The sequence below is a fragment of the Ailuropoda melanoleuca genome, chromosome 9 (genome assembly GCF_002007445.2).
Source record: "Ailuropoda melanoleuca isolate Jingjing chromosome 9, ASM200744v2, whole genome shotgun sequence".
Taxonomy (NCBI): Eukaryota; Metazoa; Chordata; class Mammalia; order Carnivora; family Ursidae; genus Ailuropoda; species Ailuropoda melanoleuca.
In genome coordinates, this window is record NC_048226.1 from 63,196,930 (window position 1) to 63,216,725 (window position 19,796).

The 19,796-nt window shown below is 37.2% G+C and overlaps 1 protein-coding gene across 7 annotated transcripts in view; it reads left to right on the forward strand.

The window, feature by feature from the left end:
- DPY19L4 (dpy-19 like 4) overlaps nt 1-19,796 on the forward strand; it is a 56,952-nt gene that overhangs the window by 28,973 nt on the left and 8,183 nt on the right. For all 7 annotated transcript variants that reach the window (XM_034668315.1, XM_034668319.1, XM_034668320.1 and 4 more), the window contains 6 exons: nt 1,437-1,595; nt 2,751-2,870; nt 8,161-8,281; nt 10,104-10,160; nt 14,236-14,318; nt 17,487-17,619. In XM_034668315.1, the coding sequence (XP_034524206.1) occupies nt 1,437-1,595; nt 2,751-2,870; nt 8,161-8,281; nt 10,104-10,160; nt 14,236-14,318; nt 17,487-17,619 (673 nt within the window). The remainder of the gene's footprint in view (nt 1-1,436; nt 1,596-2,750; nt 2,871-8,160; nt 8,282-10,103; nt 10,161-14,235; nt 14,319-17,486; nt 17,620-19,796) is intronic.

Consider the following 19,796-nt stretch of genomic DNA (forward strand, 5'->3'; position numbering starts at 1 on the left):
CATTAAGCGCTATAATAGAGGGATAAGTAAAGTGCCATGGGGATACGGGGAAGGAAAGATTGAGACTGCTCTTCTGAAGATCATTCCATCTTTTGTCTCCCTTCCCAGGCTAGGGATTAAGGATAGAATGGATGTTGGAGATGGATCAGATGTGAGAATGCAGATAAAATCACATATAACTAGGAGTCTTGTTGATCTTATTTAGCTTAGGGTCAAAAAAAGTGTATCCTGATTCTTATAGCTCAAAATGTTTGTGTTTCAAATTTTATGATTTCTGTCTTAATGATTAGATTACTCTTAAAATGGGTCCTAGTTGAATTACTTTTCATCCATATAAAACAGGACTATCCAGTAATAATATAAAATAAGTCACATGTGTAATTTTCTAGTAGCCACATTTTAAAATTTTTATAAAAGATGTTATTTATTTATTTATTTGATAGAGAGAGAGAGAGACAGCCAGCAAGAGAGGGAACACAAGCAGGGGGAGTGGGAGAGGAAGAAGCCGGCTCCCAGCGGAGCAGGGAGCCTGATGCAGGGCTAGATCCCAGGACCCTGGGATCATGCCCTGAGCCGAAGACAGACATTTAACAACTGAGCCACTCAGGCGCCCCAAGTAGCCACATTTTAAAAAGTAAAAAGAAACAAAGGGATTTAATTTTAATAATACATTTTATTTAATCCAATATATTAAAATATTATTTTAATGTATAAACAGTGTAAAAATTATTAACGAGCTGTTCTGTATTCTTTAGTCCTTTTCATTCTTTTTTATGTTTGAAATCCAGGGTGTATTTTTTATTTAAAGTATATGCATTTGCACTGACCACATTTCAAGTGCTAATAGCGACATTGTACCTAGTAGCTACTGTATTGGACACTACAGATATGGAGGTTGGACAGCTGAATTTTTTGTTGTCTTCCAGCTAAAAATAGAAAGTGAAACTTCCTTAACCATTTTGGGTTCTAGAGATGGTCATGTTACTGGATAATAAAAAGTAGCAGTTTGGGGCGCCTGGGTGGCACAGCGGTTAAGCGTCTGCCTTCGGCTCAGGGCGTGATCCCCGCGTTACGGGATCGAGCCCCACATCAGGCTCCTCCACTATGAGCCTGCTTCTTCCTCTCCCACTCCCCCCTGCTTGTGTTCCCTCTCTCGCTGGCTGTCTCTATCTCTGTCGAATAAATAAATAAAATCTTAAAAAAAAAATTTAAAAAAAACAAAAAGTAGCAGTTTTACATTTATTGGGGCAATTTGTCGAGGAGCATTACTGATACTGTTATCTTTATTTATAAAGGGTAGGACCTTGCTCTTACAAATGAGTAGATTTAGAAATGTGTATTTTTTTGTCTTAGTTTTTACTGAGATAAAAAATACTTTTATGTACAGTAGGTTACACCATCTGTGATTGTAATATCATGCTTTTTGTTTTCTGTAGGAATTTTACAATGAATTGGCTCCTATGTCAAGAATCTCTGCAGGCACCATCTCAAGATTTTTTTTTGCGATTGACACAGTCTTCTTTATTACCTTTCTATATTTTAGTGTTAATTATTTGTTTTCTTTCTATGATGCAAGTTATTTTTAGGAGAATTAAGTAAGTACCTATGAGAATCAATCACATTGCTAACTAATACATTATGGAAATAAATAGACTATCTATTTTTAATATCCTTCCAATATTTGTGTATTTGTTTTGGAATTTCTAGATCCATTCTCTTGTTATCAACATGTAAAATATCGTAAGTTAACCAGATAAAATTAAAATTTGTATACGTCTAAATATATAATGCCCAAATTTAAGGTAGGATTAATACTCAGTTAAATTGTCAGAGACTTGTTTACTAATTTAGTCATATTTTTACTTAAAGTAAGAATAATTTTTTTCTATATAACTTAAATGAAGCTACTAGTGTAAGTGATTTTAAATTATGAAGACTTCCAAAATATTTTTGTCATGTTTTAAAGTAGGTTGTGTGTAGTATTTTAATTTTGAGAACTTAGCTATTCAAATTACGATTTAACTATATTGATTTAGTAACCACTAGCTGAGGGATAATTGATCTTGGAAAAGGAATCTAAAAATCTTTTTTATTGTTGTTGTTTAAGATTTATATATTTATTTGAGAGAGAGAGCACACGAATGAGCGGGGGCAGGGGCAGAGGGACAGAGAGAGTCCTAAAGCAGACTCCCCACTGAGCATGAAGCCCCAAGCAGAGCTTGATCCCAAGACCCTGAGATCATGACCTGAGTTGAAATCAAGAATTGGCTGCTTAGGGTACCTGGGTGGCTCAGTTGTTAAGCATCTGCCTTTGGCCCAGGTCATGATCCTGGGGTCCTGGGATTGAGCCCTGCATCAGGCTCCCTGCTCAGTGGGCAGCCTGCTTCTCCTTCTGCCACTCCCTCTGCTTGTGTTCCCTCTCTTGCTGTCTCTCTCCCTATCAAATAAATAAATAAAATCTTAAAAAAAAAAAAAAGAGTTGGCTGCTTAATTTAATTGCCAGAGCCACCCAGGCGCCTTTTTTGTCTTGCTTCGTCAACTTTCATATTTAGTCTTCACAGAGTCCATTGTCTTCAGGTTCTAAAAACCATTTCAAAGACTTGGAGATGTGTAAATTAGGTATTTAACTAACAGAATATACTTTCAGATTTTAAGGGCCACCTATATTTTTTTTATGAGGAAACTTAAGATCTTTGATTTTTCAAATACATATTTTCAAAATAGTAAAAAAACATATTTCCTTTGTGTAGTGGCAAGTCCTTGAAAGAAGCTATTACTCTGGAAGATGGACGAATTGGAGGAAGGCCGGAAATAATTTATCATGTGATTCACACAATTTTATTGGGCTCTCTTGCAATGGTTATAGAAGGGTAAGCGTACTTTATTGGATCTGTTTGCTTTTACAAAGAATTATCCTTTCTAATGCTAATAAGTGGATACTTTCAAGAATATATTTATGAAACTATGAAAACTCAAAATCTACAAACTTTCTTAACCTAACTGGAGTTTACCGAGGTTGTTACAGTACAATGAACTGACGTTTACTTATTCACTCATTTGTTTGAAAACTATTGAATATCTTCCAAAGGCCAGGCATTGTACTATGCACTGGAGATACTGTGGTGAATAAAAGTGGAAACACTCTCTACCCTTATGTGACTTATGGCCTAATGGAGATAACAAATATTAATCACACAAAAATAAAATTACAACTTTGATAAGTGAAATAGAGATAAATGATGCTGTGAGGCTAAGCGTTCAATAAATGATACCCTTTTCCTTAAAAATTGGATTCAGATAAAAAGTAAGACATAGGACTAAAAATGATTTTGGGTTTGTTTGTTTGTTTGTTTGTTTGTTTTTAAAGATCTATTTTATTTATTTGACAGAGAGACAGCCAGCGAGAGAGGGAACACAAGCATGGGGAGTGGGAGAGGAAGAAGCAGGCTCCCAGCAGAAGAGCCTGACGTGGGGTTCGATCCCAGAACTCCGGGATCACGCCCTGAGACAAAGGCAGACACTTAACGACTGAGCCACCCAGGCGCCCCTAAAAAATGATTTTGAACACCTAGTTTCAGTTTGAGGAGGGGCTTTCCCCACACCAACAGCAAGCCATTGTTCAGGCACCAGATGAATGTCCTACAATTTGACTTAATTCTGGCACTGTCCACCTGGAGATATCATCAGATTCCAGTTCAAGGGTTCAGATTCCACACCCCCCTTCAAGTGCCAGTTGCAAACCCAGGTTATTACCTGTTCTTCTGACCAACTGGCTATAAATCAGAAGTTCTCAAGACCCTCTCCTTGGGTTCAATTAATTTGCTAGAGTGGCTCATAGAACTTAAAGAAATATTTTCCTTACTAGATCACCAGTTTATTATAAAAAAGATAGAACTCAGGAACAGCCAGACTGAAGATATGCATAGGGCAAGGTTTGTAGGAAGGGGTAGGGAGCTCCCTTTACCTGTGTAGGGATGCCATTCTCTCCCAGTCACCATGTGGTCACCAACCCAGAAGTTCTCCAAACCCTGTCCTTTTGGGTTTTTATGAAGGCCTTATTAAATAGGCATGATTGATTAAATCATTGACCATTGGTGATTGAACTTAACCTTCAGGCCCTCTTCCCTCCCCAGAGGTTTGGGGCGGGACTGAGAGTTCCAACCCCCTGATCACATCATTGGCTGAACTGGCAACCAGCCCCATCCTTGGATACCTTACAAAAGTTACCATTAACACAGAGCCACCTTTCTAATTTCATTACTTAGAAAATTCCAAGAGTTTGTGGAGCTGTGAGCCAGGAGCCTTACAAAGACCAAATATCCATGAGAAATATATTTGATCATCTCCATGATTCTGATTCTGATAAAGGTTGCACTGGAGAACATTTCATGTGTGACCAAAGGGCTCTACTGTTTTCCACTCCAAATTGAGCTTAGTCCTCAAACTTCAGGCCATCCCTTTTGAATGGGCAGAGCCTTGGTAAGTTTATGCACCTATCTACACCCACCTTGCAAAAGGAAGATACAAAATGTGGAAGCCTAGAAATGTTTGAGCTGGATATGCTCAATTCTTTCTCTTGCACACAAATCAGATAAATCACTGCCACAAGGAGGAGCCATTAAGGTTCTGAGGTGGAGGGATAGGAGGGGAAGTAGGGAGAAATGAAGAGTATAGATCCTAGTATAAGATTTCTCAAGTTAAATTTCTGTTAATTATGAATATAGGTACTGAATCACAGTCATTATAGCAGTACCCATGGTGTTTTCCCCAACAGAAAGCTTAGCTATTTTCTTATTTTTTATTTTGAAATACTGTTCATACACATCACAACTTCAAAGTTACAGTTGTTATTAGACCTGCATTTAATGTATTAAAAAGTACAAATAATGCTATATAGGAATTTATTTTTATTTGATATCAGTGTTTCAATATAATTGGTTTCCTTTGTAGGCCTATGTATTTTATGCATTTACAAACATTTTCTTATAAGACATCTATAGACTTTATCAGACTGCCAAACCCATGACTAGTGGAAATCTCTTTATTGAAACATGAAGCAAGAATGGTGGTTCACTCTAATAGTTAGCATTCCATAATGCCTAATAAGTGGGATGAAGAAATGTATTACGCCATGAATATTCTAAGCGATTCACATTTTGATTCTCATTTCGTTGCCTTGTGGTACTAGAATTTTGGTGCATGGTTTGTCTTTTTTTTTTTTTTTTCCATTTGTACTCTCAGTTTTATTTCTCTCTGCAGAAAAACTTTCTGTTACTGCCACCATTCTTCATTGTTGAATCTACTATTTTAAATTCAAAATCCTTTTTCTGAACATGTAATCTATCTATATTATTCTGTTATTCATCCTTCTTTAATTTACTCACTAGGCTTATAATACTGTAAATCACCTATTCATGCAAATAAGATGCAAAGTCACCCAGAGGGTGCCAGGCACTCTACTAGGTAGAGAGTAGGGAGTAAAGAAATACAAAATCTACTCTTTCTTTTCAGAGAGTTCCTATCCTAGGTAAGTAAACCCAGAGTTAGAGCAAAGTAAAGTACTGTGAGAAAGGTATACAAAGGCTGCTTTGGTCACTCAGAGGAGAGGTACTAACTCAGTTGTAGAGAGTGGGTAGAGGAAGTCAGTTTAAGTAAGATTTCCTAAATGGGGCAACAGCCTTCAGAGATAAGTAGAGATTGGCCAGGCTGTCCATTTTCTCATGTGCCTCTGTGTGTGTGTGTCTAAGTAATATCTAGACAGAATAAATATTTTTTGGGAACTAATAGTACGAGATGAATATGAGGTGAGTATGAGAAGTATGTCTGGGGGCACCTGGGTGGCTCAGTCAGTCAGATGTGTGCTTTCAGCTCATGTTGTGATCTCAGGGTCCTGGGATCGAGCCCCACATTGGGCTCTCTGCTCAGTGGGGAGTCTGCTTCTCCCTCTCCCTCTGCCCCTTCCCCACCCCCACTCATGCTCTCTCTCTCAAATAAATAAAGTCTTAAAAAATATATGTCTGGAAAAATAAGCAGGGACCAGATGAGGTGTTTATGTAGAAATTTGATATCAGATTTGCTTTTTAATAATATCTCTCTGGCAGCAATGATTGAGAAAGGTTTGAGAAAAACAAGATTAAAGGAAGATAAGCCAGTTAAGAATTGTAATAGAATCTAGAAGTGAGTAGCAATGGAGATGGAGGAAAGGGCCAAAACTAAAATATTTGGGAGTTGGAAACTGAATAAGTAGCAGTAGGGACTGTGGTGGAGGGACTCTAGGAAGAGTTGCAACTCAGAAGTCAAAAGAGGAGTTTTTAAAGGGGTACATGATCAGGGAGTAGAAGGCAGAGAGTTAAGTGTGGAATTCAAGGAGTCTACCTATAAAGGGAATCAGAGTCTAAGGCAGCAGTAGACAGGGATGGGCTTGTGTCAGGAGGGAGAAACTTAGGTGCGTTATGGGATGGAAACACAGATTGTTCTGCAAACTTTGGCTAGAACACTAATCATATTGAGGGAAGTCATAGGAGAAAAACTGAAAAGATGAATCAAGACCATATTTTTTGAGGGCCCTGAAAACCATTTAGATGAGTTTTCATTTATTTCAGTAGATTCTGGGGAACCATTAAAGATTTTTGAACAGAAGATGTCTTATAATTATGTTTAAAGAAGATTCATTTGGCATTTGGTTGGAGGAGAGTCTAAAGGTAGAGATGTTAGGGTGCCTGGTCGGCTCAGTCAGAAGAATATGCATATCCTGACCTCAAGGTCAGGAGTTCGAGCCCCACATTGGGTGTAGAGAATACTAAAAAAAATAAACAAACTTAAAAGATAGAGATGTTAATTAGCTATTGCAATAAAATGATATGAATACAGAGAAATCAGTGGACTGGACATAATGGTCTAATCTCTACAACAGGAAGTTGATGTTCCAAGAAATGTTATATGTATATAATTCAGTGTAAACGGTGTCTCTTGGAGTTATAAAGCAGATTCTAGTTTTGATTCTGGCTGACTTGAAGAATAGCAGGCATGAGGAAGTTAGGAAGAGATACTAGTTGACCAGAGAAAACTAATGCAGTTCCTTTGTCTTAGCAACATGTATTCTATATATATCCACTACTTCTCTCAAAGTCCAAGTTAGTATTCATTTTTTTAGAGATTTATTGATTTAATTTATTTTTATTTTTTAAAGATGTATTTGAGAGAGAGTGTGCGAACATGAGTGGGAGGGGCAGAAGGAGAGAGAATCTCAAGTAGACACCACGCTGAGTGGAGCCTGATGCAGGGCTCAGCCTCACCATCCTGAGATCACAGCCCAAGCCAAAACCAAGAGTTGGACGCTTAACCAGATGCTTAATAAATTGTGCCACCCAGGCACTCCTAAAGATGTATTTTTAAGTAATCTCTACACCCAGTGTGGGGCTCAAACTTAAAAGAAATCAAGAGCCTCACATTCCACTGACTGAGCCAGCCAGGTACCCCTACATTTTTTTTAAATCACCGAAAAACTAGGGTAACAGTATATAGTTCCTGAAATTTGGCATTTTGCTTTTCTATTTTATATAATTATTTAATTAATACCTACTGAAGGACAGCCAGGTTTCTAATTCTTTTGCTATTAAAACAACATACTGCAGTTAAAACCTTTGTATTTATATCTTTATACACTTATGCTAGTATGTCTGTAGTCTAGCTTACTAGAAATGGGAGTGTCTTGGGGTATTTAAAATTTTTATAGGTTCTGCCAAATCACCTCCTGAAAAAGTATAGTAGTTTGTATTCTCTCCAAGAGTACAATTTTACTACACCCTCATCTATATCAGTGTTCTTATTGCATTCTCATTTTAGTAACCTACATGTCTTCTCAATTATTTAAGAAATGAATAACAATTTGTTGCTGAAAATTAGAGGCTAAGATTTTCATTTGCCCTTAACATTATGGTATTTTCATGGGTAGTAGGAAAGAACTCGGAAAAGAGAAATCGGGGGCATGTGGCTGGCTCAGTTGGTGGAGTGTGTGGCTCTTGATCTTGGAGGGTGTGAGTTTGAGCCCCTTGTTTGGTGTAGAGATTGCTTAAGAAAATTGAAATCTCTAAAAAAAGAAATGAGATAGTAATGATGTTCATAGGATATTTCGTATGTGACTCCTCGTGTCTTTACTAGCTTGAAATACCTCTGGACTCCGTATGTATGCATGTTAGCAGCATTTGGTGTATGTTCTCCTGAACTTTGGATGACACTTTTCAAGTGGCTTCGATTACGAACTGTACACCCAGTATTGTTGGTGAGTCATTGTTATTTTGGGTTGAGTACTTGTTTGTCTTTTAATTATATAAATGGAAAGCACATTGAATACAATTGAAATAGCATGAGTAAATCATATTATGACTTGCAGGTGAAAAAGAGATCCTTTGAAAAACTTTTTTTTATATAATTTCTGATTATAAAGGTAATGCATTTAAATGCAGACAGGTAAAATAAGGTAAAAAATACAAGTGAATCAATAATGTTAGACGCTATCAAGAATTACTTTTTATAGTATCATTCTTGGTTTGACTTAGAACTATTGTATGTTTTCAATGTGAATAGAACGTTTTCACTGTGCCTGTTACGTGCAATGTGCTTACAATACAAATTAATTTCATCAGGTAGATTACAGTCTCCCATTCATAAAAACGAACAATAAGAAGTACTGACAGGGTGCTATTGGAACACAGAGAAGGGGTACTTAATTCAATTTTGTTAGGGATTCAAAGACTTTTCGATCTGAGATTTGAAAGATGATGACTTATTACTCAAATGAAAGGGAAAGAAAGGGTATTCATGGTAGAAGGAATAAACACAGAGAGGCAAAGAACATGTTGTAATCAAAGGGAGTAAAAGCAGAGGCAGAGAAAAAGCATGATCTTTTTAGTTTCCTTGGCACATAAAATGTGAGATGGGGATGGTCAAGAAATGAGGCTAGAGAAGTCCAGAAGAGTGAGGTCATGGAGGTCTTTGAGTATGATGCTCTGATACTTGTGGTCTTATCCTGTAGGCAGTAGAAAGGCATTGAAGTGTTTATGCAAGGGCATGAGAGAGTCAGACTTGCATTTTCTCTCAGTTCATGCTTATAGTTCTTTGAAGGATAGGCATAAGGGTGACAAGCTCAGGCCAAGAAGGAGGCTGTTGTCCAGGTACTGGCCATGGTGGATGGAAGTGATAACAGCTTCAATATGTTGAATGTTCATCACATGTCAAGTACTGTTTATAAAATATTTCTTGTGCTACTCAGTGCTTACAAAGACCCTAATGGCTAAGTTTTATTATCTGTATTTTGTAGATGAAGAAACTAAGGCTTAAACTGGTTAAATAACTTTCCTGAGATCACATAGCTTATAAATGTGGAAACCATGATTTACACCCAGGTTTTTCTCACTCCAGAACCCATTTACTTAATACTGTGCTATACTGGAGTGAAAAAAATAGTAAGAAAAGAAGGTTAATAAGACTTGGTGCTTCATTAAATATGGAGAATAAAGAAGAAGGAGAAATCATAGATATTTCCTAGGTCTCTAGTTTGTGCGACTATGGATTGTGGGGTCATCAGCAGACATGGGACAGTAAGAAGAACAGGTTTGACAGGGAGGTGATGAATAATTATCTTTAGTAATAGTCATGTTGTGTTTTGCCAGTCTTTTTCCAGAGGAATTTATATGTTCTTATTTTAGCATACTTGTATATTGATATATACTGGCTATTTTTCCTGTGTTAATTCATTGTCTTTTTGTTGTTAGCTTTTAGGTGGCACAGTTCAGTGTCCTTTGTAAACTCTTAAAACTTAAATTCCTGGCAGAATTGTCAAATATTGATTTGTTATTTGAAATATACTACAAATGTTACCTTTTTATATAGTAAAATATATATGTCTTACTTTATCTCCAGCTTAATATGTCTTAAATTCATTAGTGTTCACTATTCTCACTGTTTGAACTAGGTTCCACACTGACTTTCTGACAAATTTTTATAACTGTAAGAATCTGTGATCAGTCATAGAGTCAACATCTAAGACCTCTAGTACATTTTAAATGTATTTATCCATAATCATTTGTCTTTCAATGTTTTAGGCTCTTATTCTGAGTATGGCTGTTCCCACTATAATAGGTCTCAGCTTATGGAAAGAGGTAAGAAAATCAGATTTTTATATTATTAAAATGTACTTTATCTTCAAGGTAGTGATAAATTTACATCTGTGTAGCATATTTTTATTGAGACACTATTCTAACAACATAAAGTGTGATATCTTTAGTATGCTTAAGTTTTTATCAGTAGGAACATAAAAGAAGAGCTAAAGCATGTTTAGAATGCCATGTGATGCATGTAGTCTAATGCTATTAAAATTCAGTTTATAATTGTCAAAGGAAGTTATTGAATAAATAGATGATATTAAAAAGTATTTTGGCATGAAAAACCCACAGCTAACATCATACTCAATGGTGAAAAACTGAGAGGAATTCCTCTAAGATCAGGAACAAGACAAGGATGTCCACTCTTCCACTTTTATTCAACATAGTCCTGAAAGTTGGAGGCCCTAGCCATAGCAGTCAGACCAGAGTAAGGAATAAAAAGCATCCAAATTGGTAAGGAAGGAGTAAAATTTTCACTGTTTGTAGATGACATGATACAATATATAGAAAACCCTAAAAACTCCACCAAAAAACTACTAGAACCAGGGCGCCTGGGTGACTCAGTCAGTTAAGCATCTGCCTTCCACTCAGGTCATGATCCCAGGGTCCTGGGATTGAGCCCCGTGTATGGCTTCATGCTCAGCAGGCAGTCTGCTTTCCGTCCCCCCACCCCTTCACCTCCCACTGCATGCTCTCTCTCTCTCTCTCTCTCTCTCTCTCTAATAAATAAATAAAATCTTAAACAAACAACTACTAGAACTGATAAATGAATTCAGTAAGATCACAGAATACCAAATTCCTATACAGAAATCCATTGCATTTCTTTAAAGATTTTTTTTTTTTTTTAATTCTACAGAGATAGAGACAGCCAGCGAGAGAGGGAACACAAGCAGGGGGAGGGGGAGAGGAAGGCAGGCTCATAGTGGAGGAGCCTGATGTGGGGGCTCGATCCCATAACGCCGGGATCACGCCCTGAGCCGAAGGCAGACGCTTAACCGCTGTGCCACCCAGGCGCCCCCATTGCATTTCTAAACAATAATAAATGAAGGATCAGAAAGAGAAATTAAGAAAACCATCCCATGTACAATTACATAAAAAATAATAAGATACCTAGGAATAAACCCAACCAAAGAGGTGAAAGACCTGTACTCAGAAAACTATAAAACAATGATGAAAGAAATTGAAGATGACGCAAAGAAATGGAAAGACATTCCATGCTCATGGATTGGAAGAACAAATATTGTTAAAATTTTATACTACCCAAAACAATCTACACCTTTAATGCGATCTCTATCAAAATACCAACAGCATTTTTCCAAAATGCCAACAGAATTAGAACCAACGATCCTAAAGTTTGTATGGAACTGCAAAAGACCCTAAATAGCCAAAACAATCTTGAAAAACAAAACTGGACCTCTTACAATTCCAGACTTCAAGTTATATTACAAAGCTGTAGTAATCAAAACAGTATGGCACTGGCACAAATATAGACACATAGATCAATGGAACAGAATAGAAAGTCCAAAAATAAATCCACAATTATAAATTATATGGTCAATCTTCAACAAAGGAGGTAAGAATATGTAATGGGAAAAAATCTCTTCAACAAGTGATGTTGGGAAAACTAGATAGCTGAAAGAATGAATGTGGAGCACTTTCTTACACTATACACAAAATAAACACAAAATGGATTAAGGACCTAAATGTGAGACCTGAAATCATAAAAATCCTAGAAGAGAACACAGGCAGTAATTTCTCTGACATCGACTTTAGCAACATCTTTCTAGATATGTCTCCTGAGACAAGGGAAACAAAAGCAAAAATAAACTATTGGGACTACATCAAAATAAAAAGCTCTGAACAGCAAAAGAAAGTCAACGAAACAAAAAGAGAGCCTACTGAATGGGAGAAGATGTTTGCAAATGATATATCTGATAAAGGGTTAGTATCCAAAATAAATAAAGAACTGGGGTCAGTCAGTTAAGCGGCTGACTCTTGAGTTCAGCTCAGGTCATGATCTTGGGGTCCTGGGATTGAGTCTGTTTTGGACTTCAAGCTCAGCAGGGAGTTGGCTTGAGATTCTCTCTCTCCCTGTGCCACTCCTCCACTGTGCTCTCGCTTACTCTCTAAAAAAATAAATCTTTAAAAAATAAAAAATAAAAACAGGCAGAGGACATAATTCTCCAAAGAAGGCGTATAGATGGCCAACAAACACATGAAAAGATGCACAACATCACTCATCATCAGGGAAATGCAAATCAAAACCATAATGACATATCATCTCACACCTGTCAGAAGAGCTAAAATCAAAAACACAAGAAACAACAAGTGTTGGCAAGGATGTGGAGAAATAGAATCCCTTGTGCACTGTTGGTAGAAATGCAAACTGGTGGGGCGCCTGGGTGGCTCAGTCAGTTGAGCATCTGCCTTCGGCTCGGGTCATGATCCCAGGGTCCTGGGATCAAGTCCTGCATTGGGCTCCCTGCTCGATGGGGAGCCTGCTTCTCCCTCTCCCTCTGCCTGCTGTTCCCCCTGCTTGTGCTCTCTGTCTCTCTCTATCAAATAAATAAGTAAAATCTTTAAAAAAAAAAAAAAAGGAAATAAATGCAAACTGGTGCAGCCACTGTGGAAGACAGTATGGAGGTTTCTCAAAAAATTTAAAAAATGGAACTACCTTATGATCCAGCAATACCTACTGGGTATTTACCCAAAGAATACAAAAACACTAATTAAAAGGGATACATGCACTCCTGTGTTTATTAAAGCATTGTTTACAATAACCAAATTATGGAAACAGCACAAGTGTCCATCAATAGATGAATGGATAAAATATATCTGTATTTCTGTATATACATACACACACAGTGGAATATTATTTAGCCATAAAAAGAATGGAATCATGCCATTTTCAACAACATGGGTGGATCTAGAGAGTATAATGCTAATTGAAATAAGTTTGTCAGAGAAAGACAAATACCATATGATTTCATTTGTATTGGATTTTAAGAAATAAAACAAAGGAAAAAGAAAAGAGAAACCAAAAAAAAAACACCAAAAACCTAGACTCTTAACTATAGAGAACAAACAAATAGTTACCCGAGGGGTGGTGGGTGGGGGAATGGTTGAAATAGGTGTAGGGGATTAAGAACACACTTATCTCGATGAGCACTGAGTAATATATGGAGTTGTTGAATCACTATATTGTACACCTGAAATGAATATAATACAGTATGTTAACTACACTGAAATTTTTTTTTTTTAAAGATTTTTTATTTATTTATTTGACAGAGATAGAGACAGCCAGCTAGAGAGGGAACACAAGCAGGGAGTGGGAGAGGAAGAAGCAGGCTCATAGCAGAGGAGCATGATGTGGGGCTCGGATCCCATAACGCCGGGATCACGCCCTGAGCCGAAGGCAGACGCTTAACCGCTGTGCCACCCAGGCGCCCCTGAAATTTTTTTTTTAAAAAGTATTTTGGCAACTCCAAAATTTAAGTATTTATAAAATATTATAAATCCTTTACTTTATTGTAATGTAACATGAAGCTAATTGCCAATAAACCTGTGAATTGTTTGACTGGAAATTAATTAATTGTGTGTGCATGAAAGATACAACTGATCATTGGTAATGATAAAATTATTTATGGAGTCTAAGCAGTAAATTAAACATAAAATAGATTATTTTTAAGAATTTATTTATTTCAGAGAGAGCAAGCGAGCATGAGTGGGGGGGCAGGGGCAGAGGAGAGGGAGGAGGAGAAGCAGAGTCCTCACTAAGCAGGGAGCCCAATGTGGGGCTTGATCGTGGGATCATGACCCGAGCCAAAGGCAGATGCTCAACTGACTGAGCCACCCAGGTGCCCCTAAAATAGGTTGTTTAGATTATTTGTACTGAGAAGGATGAGCAGCACTGAAAGAAAGTAAAAAGATCCATGACATTTTTCCCATGAGAGCAATGTTTCAATATTGTTTGTCTTATGTTAGTCTCTTAGTCTTTTGAAATACTCTGTAACAGTAAATTTTAAACTTTGTGGATACTTACACATTTTGGAAATTTTGTTTTGCATTTTAGTTTTTTCCAAGATTAATGACAGAATTAATGGAACTACAAGAATTTTATGACCCAGATACAGTGGAACTTATGACCTGGATAAAGTAAGAATTGAACTGCTTTTAAGACCGTTGTTAAACTATTAATTAATTGTTGCATGCTATCTAATTGATTCAGGGGAAATAATAAATTAATGCTTTTCCAAATTCTCATAAAACTCAGAATTTTACCTCCGTGCTTTTAGGGATATTTAGTTTTTGATTGATGTACAATGCGAATTTTCTAATTGAACTCTCCATTGAAAATATAGCATTGAGGGGCACCTGGCTGACTCAGTCAGAAGAGCATGCAAGTCTTGATCTCTAGGTCGTGAATACAAGCCCCATGTTGGGCGTAGAGATTACTTAAATAAATAAAAAACTTTAAAAAGGAAGAAAATATAGCATTGATAAGTTTGAAATTTGAGACTCTTGCCATCAAACACCTAGAAATTTGGAATATAAATGAACAAATACTCCTTTAAATAGTCAAGATGACTTTTGCCCTGGGTTGGAGGTGGATGAATGATAGATTGCTAGTCTTGGTAACCAAGTTTACCGGAATTTAAAATTTTAATTTTAATACCCATGCATATTTTAATGCCCACACAGGACAAAAGATATGGTCTTGGGCCAATGGATACAGGGAATTATAATGGAGACTCCTTTTTCCCTGTCCCAACACATGCCTATAACTAAGGGACTCTGAGAGGGCTACAGTATCAGTGAAAGGATAGACTAACAAATTACCCATAGGAGTGTTAAAAGAAGATGGTAAGAAAACATGTCTTCCTTGGCTTCAGCTTTTGGTCAAAAAACGTCTCTCCTCTGAATTTGTGGCAGTGGGTCTGAATTCACATGGGTTTGCAGTTTGAAATTACACTTGTTTAATCCAGGAAACCCCCAGTCAAGAAATTGTCATAAAAAGTGCTCCTGGGGTGGTTTGGAGTACCTGATGCATTCTCAACCCAGGCTACACAGGTTTCACTCTAAAATTACAAAACACGTGAGGGAACAGTCCAACACAGTAAGAATCAGCTGTCGTTTGAGGTAAACAGCACAATTAGACCTCTAGCACTTTTTGTTTTTTTTTAAGATTTTATTTATTTATTTATTTGATAGCGAGAGAGGGAACACAAGCAGGAGGAGAGGGAGGGGAAGAAGCAGGCTCCCAGCAGAGCAGGGAGCCCGATGCGGGGCTCGATCCCAGGACCCTGGGATCACAGCCTGAGCCAAAGGCAGCTGCTTAACGATTGAGCCACCCAGGCGCCCCTCTAGCAGTTGTTTTTAGTTTATTTGTTTACTTGAGTAATCTCTACACCCACTGAGACCCTGAGATCAACAGTTGCATGCTCTTCTGACTGCACCCCAAGATGCCCTAGACCTCTAGCAATTTCTGGTAATAAAATTTGTTTATGTCAGTTTTGATGCATAATAGACTACCACAAAGTTTATTGGCTACAAATGGTAAACATTTGTTATTATGTACCACTTTGATAGTCAGGTGAGTCGGGGCAGTGGGGAGGATTCTTCTGGTCTGGGCCAGCTGATCTGGGACTGGGTAGTCTGCATGGCCTCTCACATGTCTAAAGGTATCAGCTGAGGGGATGGAATTGACTTGGCCACGGGCCTCTCATCATACAACCAGGTAGCCTGGGCTCATTCACGAGGTAGTGGTTGTAGAGTTCCCAAGAGCAGCAAGAGAGCACAGATGTCAATGTCAAGCATTTTTAAAGTCTCTGCTCACTTTATGTTGTTCTTTTGGGCAAAGGAGGTCACATGACCAAGACCAACTTTTGCTCTGAGAGCAGAGGTATAGGAGAAAAATCATTGTAGCTGGTTTGCAGCTAGTCTACCCCGTGGATAGACACTATGAAATAACTACATTGAAAATTATTTAAGACATAGAAGAAGAAACTAAAACATGAAAAAGGAATGAAACACTATCAAAAATAGCCAGGAAAATATGGGGGGGAGACAAAAACGTTTCTAGAATGAGGAATAGGTTTATAAAAACGAGAATTGGTCTTATTATAAGGTCTTGTTACTGTAAATACACCCTTCGTATGTCTAAAAATTATTTTTTTTTTTAAAGATTTTATTTATTTATTCGACAGAGATAGAGACAGCCAGCGAGAGAGGGAACACAAGCAGGGGGAGTGGGAGAGGAAGAAGCAGGCTCACAGCGGAAGAGCCTGATGTGGGGCTCGATCCCAGAACACCGGGATCACGCCCCGAGCCGAAGGCAGACGCTTAACCGCTGTGCCACCCAGGCGCCCCTAAAAATTATTTTCTTTTGATCATCCTTAACTATTGCCCATTAATATTTTTTGTGAATTGTATTTACCATTGTGGAACACTTACTATATAGCTTTGCATTATTATTAACAAAAGAGGAAAATCAGTCTGGGTGTGTGACTTACCACAATATTTTCAAAACCAGCACAGGGGCCTGGTCATTGATCATTGTGCATCAGGCAATCGGACATATATATTACTGTGGTGTAATTATCCTGTTTCATGTTTGTTTCCCCATTACTGGATGTACCCTGAGGACAGTGGCTGTGTGCCGCCTTTTATTTCCAGAGCTTGGCATTGCCCCTAGCATGTTGTAGGTGAGTGTTGAATCCAGGAAGTGATTAAATAAGTAAAGACATTGGAGCAATCCTTCAGGATCTGCTTTTAGGTTTCCTAGTTTTATAAGTGGCATCTGTCTGGGACTTTGGATCATGGTTCATAGTGGAGAAGAAATACATGTGTTATCTGAAGACAGGTACATGGTAGAGGTAGGGAAGAAACAGGAGGATGTATGCAATGGGAAGAAGTTGGGTTGTGGTGGTTAATATTTGCAGAAGGATAAATTTGAGAATTCACATTATCACCATTGAATTGACTACACTATATAAGGTAGTAAATTCCTGTCATTATATATACCCTGCATCATTTTTTAATAGTATTATTCCCATCTGGCCTATATGTTTATTGTCCCCCCTCCAGTCTCTCTCCACCCCTGCTTTAAAAAAATTTCTGTATTTTCAGCATTCAGAATAGTTCCTGGCAAATAGTAAGTGCTCAGTTTTTTTGAATGAATTTGTAAATGAGGTGAAAGCTGACACTGAAACCCAAGTACACAATACATTGTTGAGTTGCCTGCTATTTCAGAGTTAGTATAAATCAGTGATCTAAATAATATACATACCTTTTCAGTGTGTAAATCTGTGTGCCTTTTTACAGAAGGCAAGCTCCAGTCGCAGCTGTGTTTGCGGGGAGTCCACAGTTAATGGGCGCGATTAAATTATGCACTGGATGGATGGTGACCAGCTTGCCTCTTTACAATGATGATGATCTTCTCAAGAGAAATGAAAATGTAAGGCATTTTAGATTACAGGTTTGGATCTTTTTAACACTGCTCTTTATTTTAGGGTGGCTCTGTAATGATGTATATGTTCCTCGTTAGCTAGGAAAATCCAAACAGTTTTAGAAAGAGTTAATTAGCTTTAGTTTATAAAAAGCTGTGAGAGGAGAGCCAAAATTAAAATACTGAATTCTTTGTTTTTTGAATAGTATTGATGTTTCTAGGAGAAACGTTTAATTTTCCACAAAGTTTCAAGGGAAACTGATGTGTCCTATTTGGAAAATGTCATTGTTCTCAATCAGATTATTGAAGGAAGGCAGGCTGTCAGTTACTATCTTGATATATTTTGTATTTCCAAGCTAAAATTCTATCTCACTGTGGTTTATTTTTCAGTATGGGCTGTTACTAATAACTTAGTATAACATTAGAATGATCTAATTACTTATTGTTCAGAGAATATATTATTGTGAATGTTTAGTCTGGATATAAATGGTAACTTCATATCTGAAAGCAGTGACTAACTGAACCTGAATTCCAAATGCTCTGTTTTTCAGTTGGAGAGAATTTCATACGGTTTTTAATCACGCTCTAAGCTAAGGAGTAGTAAAGCAATATAGAATTTAGACTCTAAGAATGCAGACTCTGGAATTAGAATACTTGGACTCAGATGCTACTTCTGCCATGTACTAGCTCTGTGACTTTGAACAAGTTTCTTTTTTTTTTTTTAAGATTAAAAAAATTTTTTTTATTTAAAATTTTAAACATACAGTGTAATATTAGTTTCAGGTGTACAGTATAGTGATCGCACACTTCTAATCTGTACACCCAACATGGGGCTCTGATTTACAGCCCCAAGATGAAGAGTCACATGCTGTACTGACTGAGCCAGCCAGGACCCCTCTTATTTTATTTATTTAGTTTTTGCATTTCCACAATGGCTTTTTTTTTTTTAATGGAAGTATAATTGACATGTAACATTATATTAGTTTCATGTGTACAATGTAATGATTTGGTATTTATATATACTACAGAATGGTTACCACAATAAGTCTAGTTAACATCCATCACCACACGTAGCTATAAAATTTTTTTTCTTGTAATGAGAACTTTTAAGATATACTCTTGGCAACTTTTAAATGTGCTATACAGTGTTATTAACTGTAGTCACTATGTTCTACATTTATTTTGTACCTGGACATTTGTACCCTTTGACTCCCTTTACCCATTTTACCCACCTCCCACCCCTTACCTCTGCAACCATCAATCTGTTCTCTGTATCTGTAGGCTTGGGTGTTTTTGTTTTTGTTTTTTAGATTCCATATATAAATGAGATCATACAGTATTTGTCTTTCTCTGTCTGAATTATTTCAGTTAGCATAACATCCTCAAGGTCCATCCATACTGTTGTAAATGGCAAGATTTTATTCTCTTTTGTGGCTGAATAATTTCCTATTTATAAATACACACACACATATATACCACATTTTCTTTATCTGTTCACCCATTCATGATCTCAGAGTCCTGGGATTGAGCCCTGCATTGGGCTCTGCGCTCAGTGGGGGATCTGCTTGAGGATTCTCTCTCTCCCTCTACTTCTGCCCCTCCCTATGCGCTCTCTCTTTCTCTCTCAAATAAATAAATCTTGAGAAAGATTGCTCTGATTATTCAGGGTCTTCTGTGCATAGAATTGTTAGCTCTATTTCTGTGAAAAATGCCAATTGGAATTTTGATAGGGATTGCATTGAATCTGTAGATTGCTTTAGGTAGTATGGACATTTTAACAATTTTAATTCTTCTAATCCATGAGAATAGAATATCTTTCCTTTTATCTGTGTCGTCTTCGATTTCTTTAATTTTGAGAAGTTTCTGAATCTGAATCTCAGAAGTTCTTACCTCCTAGTTGTGAGAATTAGAGATAATGCACAATGCTTGAAACATAGTAAACCTTAAATATAAGTTATTATTATGTTCTTATTTACTAACTAAATTGTATGTGGGCGTGCACGTGCACACACACACACACATACATAGAAACATAGAAAGTACAAAGAGGAGCTCACAAGCAGAAACAGTCAGGTCTGCATACAAAAATCCCAAATCTTCATAAAGGGCATTCCATTGATCTGGGCTTTGAAGGACTGGTAGAAACTTGTTTGGAAAAAGAATGCATATGATTCCAGGCTGAAAAA